At 35.0% G+C, this 9,988-nt stretch overlaps 1 protein-coding gene across 3 annotated transcripts; it reads left to right on the top strand.

Moving 5' to 3' along the window:
* Window positions 1-6,427: 6,427 nt before the first annotated feature.
* On the top strand, window positions 6,428-9,555 carry LOC106308054 (probable serine incorporator). 3 transcript variants are annotated; one of them, XM_013745171.1, is made up of 13 exons: window positions 6,428-6,652; window positions 6,999-7,215; window positions 7,302-7,375; window positions 7,469-7,628; window positions 7,741-7,765; window positions 7,862-7,951; window positions 8,039-8,210; window positions 8,303-8,376; window positions 8,506-8,575; window positions 8,724-8,795; window positions 8,872-9,005; window positions 9,087-9,160; window positions 9,248-9,555. In XM_013745171.1, exons 2-13 carry the CDS (start codon window positions 7,026-7,028, stop codon window positions 9,295-9,297), a joined length of 1,185 nt encoding a protein of 394 aa, XP_013600625.1. In that variant the 5' UTR covers window positions 6,428-6,652; window positions 6,999-7,025; the 3' UTR covers window positions 9,298-9,555. The 3 variants fall into 3 exon arrangements, with proteins under 3 accessions (XP_013600625.1, XP_013600624.1, XP_013600623.1); XM_013745170.1 differs by having other exon boundaries at window positions 6,429-6,652; window positions 6,959-7,215; XM_013745169.1 differs by having other exon boundaries at window positions 6,429-6,652; window positions 6,845-7,215.
* The last annotated feature ends 433 nt before the right edge of the window (window positions 9,556-9,988 follow it).

Raw genomic sequence — 9,988 nt, 5'->3', positions numbered from 1 at the left:
AAAAAATTAAAAACGAACCAATCGCGGACCGCCACGTGTCAGTGGGGTCCACGAAACAGCTCAAGCATCGACGCCAAATCTGGTGTTTTTAGCGCTCCATTTTCTTCTTTTATGGTGGGCTCCAAAAACAAGCACTCCATCAAGCACCTGCATTGATGGTGCTCTAAAGTTTCTTTACACCTGCTTCTCTAGCTTGGAAACGCTTTTTTTTTTTTAAATGAGAGTACTTAGTTGGAATTGTAGAGGGATGGAAAGCAATTGGACTATCAGTTATCTAAGGGAAATTTGGTATAAACATTAACCAGGTTTTTTATTTTTATCAGAAACCAAGCAAGATTTAGAGTGTCCAAAACTTTCAATCACATATTGGATTTGATAACCTAGTTACAGTGGACCCAGTTGGGAGGAGTGGTGGATTAGCTCTTTTTTACAATAATGAGTATCAAGTCAAGATTTTATAATCCAGCAACAGGATGATAGATGCGGAAACAGTGGCTCTTAGAAAAGTAGTTTATCTAACTTTTGTGTATGGTGACCCTGTTCAACAACGGAGGGAACAAATGTGGGAGAGGTTCACTAGGTATGGGCTCTCACGATCCGAACTGTGGTTCATTGTTGGTGATTTAAATGAGATCACTGGAAACCATGAAAAAGAGGGAGGATCTTTGAGAAGTTCGGATTCATTTATTCCTTTTAACAACATGATATGAAACAGTGGATTATTGGAGTTCCCGGCTCGGGGAAACAAAATGTCATGGCAAGGAAGAAGAGGAAAAGGAAAAGGAGCAATAATGATCAGATGTCGTCTAGATCGGGCTTTTGCAAACGAGGAGTGGCACACTCTATTTCCATGTTCTTACATAGAATATTTAGGGATGGTGGCATCTGATCATCGTCCAGTGGTGGCCAACTTAGAAGATAAAGTTTCGAGGAGGAAAGGTCAGTTTCGATTTGATAAGAGATGGATTGGACAAGAAGGACTTATGGATTCAATTACAATCGGTTGGTCAAATTATAGAGAAGGACAATCTGAAGGTATAGTGGAAAAAATTGGCAATTGTCGTCATGAAATTGCTAAATGGCGAAAAAAATAATCTCCCTTATGGAAAGGAAAAAATATATGATTTACAGAAAGCTCTCGAAGAGGTACAAACAGATAATAACAGGTCACAGGAGGATATTTTGGAAGTATCCAGGAAGTTACAAGATGCATATAAGGATGAAGAAGAATATTGGCATCAGAAAAGTAGGAATATGTGGTACTCATCTGGGGATCTCAACACAAAATTCTATCATGCTTTAACCAAGCAAAGGCGGGTACATAATAGGATTGTGAGGCTATATGATGCTGCTGGAAATTGGATTACAGAGGACAATGGGGTGGAAAAGGTGGCAGTAGACTACTTTGAAGATTTATTTAGTACCACTACCCCATCAGAGTTTGATAATTTTCTCACACAGGTAACACCCGGTATTACACCTATGATGAATCAACGCTTGCTAAGAATAGCAACCGAATCCGAGGTCAAAGAGGCTTTGTTTATGATGCATCCAGAGAAGACGCCAGAACCAGGTGGCATGACTGCTCTTTTTTTCCAACACTCTTGGCATGTTATTAAGGATTATTTGGTTGACATGGTGAATAATTTTCTGGTTTCTAGAGATTTGGATCCAAGGTTAAATATTACTAACATTTGTATGATTCCAAAAACGGAGAGGCCCACCAGAATGACGGAGCTGAGGCCAATTAGTCTATGTAATGTGGGGTATAAGATTTTTTCAAAGGTTTTTGTCAGCGATTGAAATTATGCCTCCCTTCACAAAAGGAGGCGAGGAAGTGATTATCAAATCAGTGGTTACAGCATTACCAAATCACGTGATGTCTTGCTATCGTTTACCTAAGGCAACCGTTAAAAAACTGACGAGTGCGGTAGCACAATTCTGGTGGAGCCCAGGTGGAAGTACAAGAGGTATGCACTGGAAATCTTGGGACAAAGTATGTGTCGATAAGGATGATGGAGGTTTGGGGTTTAAAGATATAACTGATTTCAACACAGCGATGCTAGCTAAGCAGTTGTGGCGGCTGATAGAGAAGCTAAACACCTTATTTTCTCGAGCTTTCAATGGTCGGTATTTCAGGAATTCCTCACCCCTGGAACCGATCCGTTCAAATTCTCTGTCATATGGCTGGCGGCGTATAGTATTTGCTAGATCTCTGGTAAACAAAAGACTAATCAAAAGGGTGGGATCAGGATCATCTATTTCAGTATGGAACGATCCATGGCTCTCAACCACTCACCTGAGACCAGCCAATAAAAACCAACACAATTTATACCCAGACCTCACAGTGGATTCTCTCATTAATTCCACTTCGCGAACTTGGAACTTGCAGGCGATTAGGGATTTGGTGGACCCATAAGATGCGAAAATTATAGACAGTATACTACTGAGCAGGACTCAGATGATAGACAAGGATGGATGACATTTCACAAAAAATGGGAAATATACAGTTAAATCTGGATATCAGGCAGAACGAGTTTATCCAGACAAGGAAAGACCGCTATTACTCTTTGGACCTACAGTCTGATGTATTAAAGGCGTTCTGTTGGAAAATAAGGTGTCCACCAAAGTTAAAACATTTTCTATGGAAATTGGTGACTGTATGTATAGCAGTCAAGAAAAATCTATATGCAAGAGGATTACAAGGGGACATATGTTGTGCAAGATGTGGAGCATCTGAAGAATCGATAAATCATGTGTTTTTCGAATGTCCTCCAGCACTTCAGGTTTGGGCTCTCTCGAAGATACCATCAAATCCAGATATTTTCCCAACATCTTATCTTTTCACAAACATGGATCATCTTTTTTGGAGAGTCTTACCTCAAATGGACGATCATCAGTTTGCATGGATATTATGGTATATTTGGAAAGGAAAGAATAATAAAGTCTTCAGCAACCTGGCTATTGATCCTAGGGAAACTCTTAAGTGGTCAGAAACAGAATCAACACTGTGGGCTGAGGCATAAATATTGAAAGAACAGAGGACTGCACAAAACGTGGAGGTTACGATACTACCGACAATTCCAGGAAGATGGTGTTTCACAGATGGTTTCTGGAAAGAGAATGATACTTTCTCCAGACAAGGATGGTTTAGTATACACTAGAAGGATTTGATGGACTGATGGGGGCGAGAAATGTTAGAGCTTGTCTCTCTCCTCTTCATGCAGAGATTGAAACGCTAATCTGGGCAATGAAATGTATGAGGAATTTACGGCAATTTCAGGTTACGTTTGCAACGGATTGTTCTCAACTGGTGAAGATGGTTTCGGAACCAGAAGAATGGCTAGCTTTTGCAAGTTATTTGGAAGATTTAAAAATCCTGAAAGCAAGTTTCCTCCGATCAGAGATCATCTATGTTTCAAGAACGCACAATACCAAGGCGGACAGCCTAGCACGCAGCGTATGGAAGCAACCGTCCTTCTTCGTTCACATGGATGCAGATCTCCCAACATGGTTCACAGAGTCAAATATGAATGTGTATAAGTTGATGACAAAAAAAAAAAAAAAAAACCTAGAGCATAAATTCTAGAATTTTTATATCATGGTCAGATATTGTTATTTTACTTGAAAGTTAAAAAGTTTCGAGAGAATCATACGCATTAGGCAACCCAATGAGAGGTGTACAAGTAAAATTAACGTTTATGGAAAAAGAAAAATAGACTGAGGGTCTTCATAAATGAATATGCTCACGATCAAGAAGCATAAATAATATTGTAAAAGTAATAAATAAGCTTCACAAATTATATTTTAAGCAGGCATACACATCATATATAGTAAACAAGTGTTTAAAGAGAGAGCAATGGCTTAAATATCAAAAACTCAGACGATACAACAAAACCTAAAATCATTAATTCCATTTTTCTCTCAAGTCGTTTTTGGGTTTCTCATTTATAGGTAAAAGATTATATAATAAACCTTTTCTAAATCTCCAGATCCGATCGCTTCATAGATTCAAGAAGCTTTTTGCACCAGAAAAATTACAGGTTCTCTTCCATCTCCCTTCGTTTTTGTTTGAATCTCTCGACTTATAACATACATGCATGTGAGTGCTTTTGCTGTTGGTGACGATAAAATGATTTTCAAGTTAGATATTTTAATCTGGCGAGTCCCTAATTTTCTTGGGAAAATGAAATGGGGATTCGAGTTTTGTATATTTTTCCTACGTTTTCTTGGAACTGAAACACTTAAAATATTTTTTTTTTTGTGATACTCAAAATATTGATTAATTTTTCAAAAGAATTTGAGGCAGAGGGGGACCACTCAATACTCTCACTTTTCCACTCTTTCCCTCTTTGCTTTCTGCTAAGTAAAGTAATTATCTAGCTTTTCGAACAGATTAGACGTAACTTAAACATAATTAAAACCTCAATTTATGGGTAATGATTATATATAGACATGTAGTGTTAGTAAGACCCATGCCAGATATTCCAGGTGCATGTTCTTCTCTTCTCTATGCTTCATTTAAGCTTTTCTCTTTTCAGTTTCCTTATATATATAACAATAAAACATATTATGTAACTTTCTTTTTTAACAAACACGATGTAAACCTTCAGTAAAAGAATAATTACTTGTGATGAGCGTAGGACTAGAATAATTACTTACTTTTGTACTTTAATATTAATGGTAGTTTTTCAAATTAGGGTATTAATAGTTTACGGATTTAATTTTCTTGCAAATATGTTGTTTAGATGTGGTTTAATTTAAAACTAAACTAATAACTTTGGAATTTATCTTAAGTCTACTTCATCACCATATGCAATAGAAAATTGATACCTCCTATCTATTTCAAAGATGCATCTTTGTTTTATTTTCTTACATATAGTAAGGAATATAAAATATAGGAATATGTTTTAGTATTAATAATAACCTCCTCACTGTTATTTTTCAAAATTACATTTGATTAATTTGGGTAAATTGGGAAAATTTGAAATATGTATATATCATGAAAATAAAATAATTAAGATATGTAGCTTTAGTAAAAGGAGTATTATTATTTGTATTGATAATATATCATAAAATCATTATCGACTTACGGTTGGTCCTTTACTTTTTTGCCATGTTCGGAACTACACTAGGCGCTAGTCGGGCGGCAATTTCGGACCTAACGAGTTACTGAAAAATCAGGGATTAAGCGGTATATACGCGGAGCCTAGTTTTTATATTTTTAATTATAAATATGCGAATATATAGTAATACATGTAAAAATAAGACGTTTGGACGACATAGTCCGGTGGTTGGTGACACATTTGTTGCTGTTACTGGTACATGGTTCGATTCTCGGGCGTACAACCTTTTTATGTTTTTTAATTCACACGAATTAGAAAAAAGAAAATTAAAAATCCACAAACTAACACTAAGAAGGCTCTTAGAGTCTCCTGTAAATACATAAACAAAGTCTCATCTCATTTAAAATTATTGGGCTTGTTTTTATGGTCCAAACATTTTTAAATAAGCAATATTTTCGGTTTTGATCCGCCTAAAAGGCGATTAATCGGATTATTAAGTGATTATTATTCGGGTTTCCGACTAGCTTAACCGATTGGACCAAAATCACGGCGGTTATCCTCCGTCGAACGCTTAGTCGGACGTTTATTCGGCTAGGCGGCCGAGTTTTAGAACATGTTTTTTTTTGTTATAATATATATCCTAAAAATGCAATTAAATTGTTGGCGTGAAGTGGACCTGTGAAGCTATAAAAAAAATCAAGTTTTCTTTTTCTTCAAGCTAAAATTAAATAAAGGGAACGATTTCTGATTTTCTGGTAAAAAAGAAAACAAAAATAAAGGCAAAAAGCGTAGGTGATGTCGCTGATAGCATTTACAATTTGCTCACTTGCAAAAGATTCTTTAGCCCAATAATGCACGTACACGTTTCATTTGGAGTGCAAATTGTATACATTGATCCCCCAAAATCAAGGATTCTTCCATAACATGTTTCTCTTTTTATCTTCACTTTAAGCTTTAGTTATTGGGTTTTTACTTAAAAGGATTCTTCCTTTTTCAGAGATTTTGATTTTGATACTTTTATTTTGCTTAACATTTTGATAATTATTAGTTAATATTCCATTTTCATTAGTACGATCTATTTTAGTCATTTAAGAAAGTACTTAAGATTTCTATATTACTCGTTTGTTACTCATTAAAGGTAGAGGGTGCTTCGGAAGTTTTATCAGACTAGCTAGCACGAGAAAGAGAAGAGGAAATTCTTTGGATTTAATTAAGAGCTTTTATCTGTTTTACTCTGGTTTGTGATTCCTTACACTTAAAATGTTTCATATTAGTTACTGCTAAACATTGAATTTTGGGAATTCTAGTTATTGGGTTTTTACTTAAAAGGATTCTTCCTTTTTCAGAGATTTTGATTTTGATACTTTTATTTTGCTTAACATTTTGATAATTATTAGTTAATATTCCATTTTCATTAGTACGATCTATTTTAGTCATTTAAGAAAGTACTTAAGATTTCTATATTACTCGTTTGTTACTCATTAAAGGTAGAGGGTGCTTCGGAAGTTTTATCAGACTAGCTAGCACGAGAAAGAGAAGAGGAAATTCTTTGGATTTAATTAAGAGCTTTTATCTGTTTTACTCTGGTTTGTGATTCCTTACACTTAAAATGTTTCATATTAGTTACTGCTAAACATTGAATTTTGGGAATTCAATAGTATATATGTTTGATATATATATATATATATATATATATATATATTTTGACAAAGGGCTTTTGATATATATATTTTTTTCTCATTGAATCTAGCATGTGTGATAACTTTCATGTTTTTTAGGTTTTTTTATACGTGGATGTTTTTAGTCCAGCCTGATACTTGTTCAAAATATATAATTTACTGATAATCTCCCGAAGACCGCGAGTGAGATTGGCGATTGATTGTATTAAACAGCTTAGTTTCCAAATATTTTTGATATTCCAATGTCGTGAAGAAGAGAGTCTGCTAAGTTTAAATACCTATGGAGACCGGTGCAAGCAGTGAGAACAATGGCTATGAAGTAATCAAGAATGGTTCATGGTTTATCCAATTTCGTAATGGCTACAATCCATGGATGGCTAGATATGTGTATGGTCTAATGTTCCTCTTGGTGAATCTGCTGGCTTGGGTTGTCCGTGATTATGGCCGAGGTGCCTTGACAGAGATGAAAAGTATGGTTTCTTGATTCTTAGCATCACAAAATTTTCATAATAATGTTTTTCAGATTAATAATGATTGTGTTAACTCAATATTGCAGAATTTAAGAATTGTAAAGATGGGCTAAACTGTTTAGGGACTGAAGGAGTTTTACGGGTTAGCTTGGGATGTTTTGTATCCTTATTCGACCAGGCGTATAAACATTTTTCATGCTACATGTTTAAGATTTCTTCCGAAACATTTTTTTTGCCTTAACTGTTTCCCAAGCTATTTTATTTCATTATGTTTCTCTCAACCGTCGCTACGTCAAAGACGCATTCATCAAGAGATAAATGGCATTCAGGATGGTGGTTTGCTAAGCTTCTAATGTGGCCTGGATTAATCATATTCCCTTTCTTGCTGCCTTCTTCTATCATTGACCTTTACGGTATAAGGCTAATCGTCCTCAATTATCTTAGTTTAATCGTTTTCCGCTTTCTAATTTCAGTTACTATTGACGTGTAACATGACTTTTGTCTTTGTTCTGTTTTTCTTCTCAGGGGAGATTGCACATTTTGGTGCAGGGTACGGTTTCTAATCTTATCTTAGAATCTGTGTGATGTTTTTAACTCAAAAGCTTACCAGATCTCCTAAAACTTCTTCTCTTTCTTGTTGTTGTAGGGTCTTTCTCTTGATACAGCTTATTAGTATCATCAGTTTCATTACATGGCTCAATGAATTTTTCCTATCCCAAAAAGACGCAGAGAGATGGTGAGACAACATGAGATTGTTCTTTATATAGTTTGGGACACATATCAAAATGACTGTTAATTTTCTAATTTAACTTTTATGTTGCAGCCATGTCCATGTGATGCTACTAGCAACTATTGCGTATACCTTATGCATATTAGGTGTGATTTTGATGTACATATGGTATGTGCCTGATCCATCATGCCTTCTCAACATATTTTTCATCACATGGACTTTGTTCCTAATCCAACTCATGGCAAGTATCTCTCTACATCCCAAAGTGAGTCAATGAGGTTACCTCAATAGTATTATTTCGGTCATATATGTAGATTAGATTTTTGAAAACTTCTCCTTCTGCTTTGCATTTAACAGATAAATGCTGGATTCTTGACTCCCTCGCTTATGGGGCTTTATGTTGTTTTCATCTGCTGGTGCGCCATTAGAAGGCATGTTTCATTTGATCTATATATCTTTAATACCATGGAGCAATTAGCTAGAGCGTAGTCTCTCTTTACATGCATGATCAAGAAAGTAAGTGTTATGAGTCTTGTGACATTACTAATTTCTTTTTGCAGTGAGCCAGTAGGAGAAATTTGCAACAGAAATGCTGAATCTTCTAGCAGAACGGACTGGCTTACCATCATAGTAAACAATCTCAAAAGTTTTCAAGAATCTTTCTTTTCTTTTGTTTTCAGCACCTTTTCAAGAATCTTTTGTCACAATTTTAGATCATTTTGAAAAAAGGTACTAAGGATCTATATATATTATATATATATATATATTTGTTGTGCAGAGCTTTGTGGTTGCACTGCTTGCGATGGTAATCGCGACATTCTCCACGGGAGTAGATTCACAATGCTTTCAGGTTTATTGTCATCTATAACTGTCAATTTGCAGCAAATATACACAAAATTGATCATTAATAGCGAGTGGCCTTACAGTTTAGAAAAGATGAGAACCAAGAAGAAGACGCGATTCCTTACGGATACGGATTCTTCCATTTTGTGTTTGCTACGGGAGCAATGTACTTTGCAATGCTACTTATTGGTTGGAATATTCATCATTCCATGAAAAGGTAAGTTTTCTTGGGAACAAACATTATTCATATTCCTAAAATAAACTTCAAATTTGATAAACAAAGCTCGTTTCTTGTTAGGTGGACTATTGACGTTGGGTGGACAAGTACTTGGGTTAGGATAGTAAACGAATGGCTTGCGGTTTGCATTTACAGTAAGTAAAAAATTCCTTTTTACCGGTTTTCATATGAAACGAAGACGGTTTTTGATGTTTCTAATGTGGAACTAATGATTGTGGCAGTTTGGATGTTGGTGGCTCCAATGGTACTGAAGAACAGACAAATAACATAAGAGCTACTTGTCACCTCTCTGTATTATGAAAACCAGACAGATGTTTTCACCATCAGTTTGGATCTGACCAGAAAAATAGATAGAATATTATGATTGGGAATTGTGTTAAATCATATGTTTGTATTTGTGTAGGATACAAACTATTGATTAATATTAAGTTATTAACTGTGACCCTCATGGGGGTTTTCTATTATACATCTTTATTTATACACAAAGTTCAATGATATTCAAAATTTCACTTTTTTAGAGTTTTTCTTGTGTTGAGATGAACTTGTGGGTTCATGACGATTTATATTCCACTTTTGTTAAAAAGGTAAAAAATCAGAAATAGTATTATCTATCAAAAAATGATAGCCAATAAAAATTTGTCAAGTCATATTCTATTTATAAAAATAAGATAAAAAAAATAATCAGAACATAGTATTAATTGCTAGAAAAAAAGAAATAAAAACTAGGACGTTGTTAACGCCGTTCCCAAAACCCAAAATCTAAAACTTTAAACTCTACACATCGTCAGCAAAAACTCCAAACCCTAAACTGTAGGGTTGTTAACGCTTAGAGTTTAATGTTTAAGGCTTATGGCTTAGAGTTTAATGTTTAAGGCTTATGGCTTAGGGTTTAAGGGTTACCAACGTCAAAGTTTTTTTCGGGCAATTAATACTATTTTATCATTTTTTCTCATAAACAAAAT

This window comes from Brassica oleracea, chromosome C8 (assembly GCF_000695525.1).
Source record: "Brassica oleracea var. oleracea cultivar TO1000 chromosome C8, BOL, whole genome shotgun sequence".
In the NCBI taxonomy this organism is placed as follows: Eukaryota; Viridiplantae; Streptophyta; class Magnoliopsida; order Brassicales; family Brassicaceae; genus Brassica; species Brassica oleracea.
This window is presented reverse-complemented; position numbering and strand designations above follow the sequence as displayed.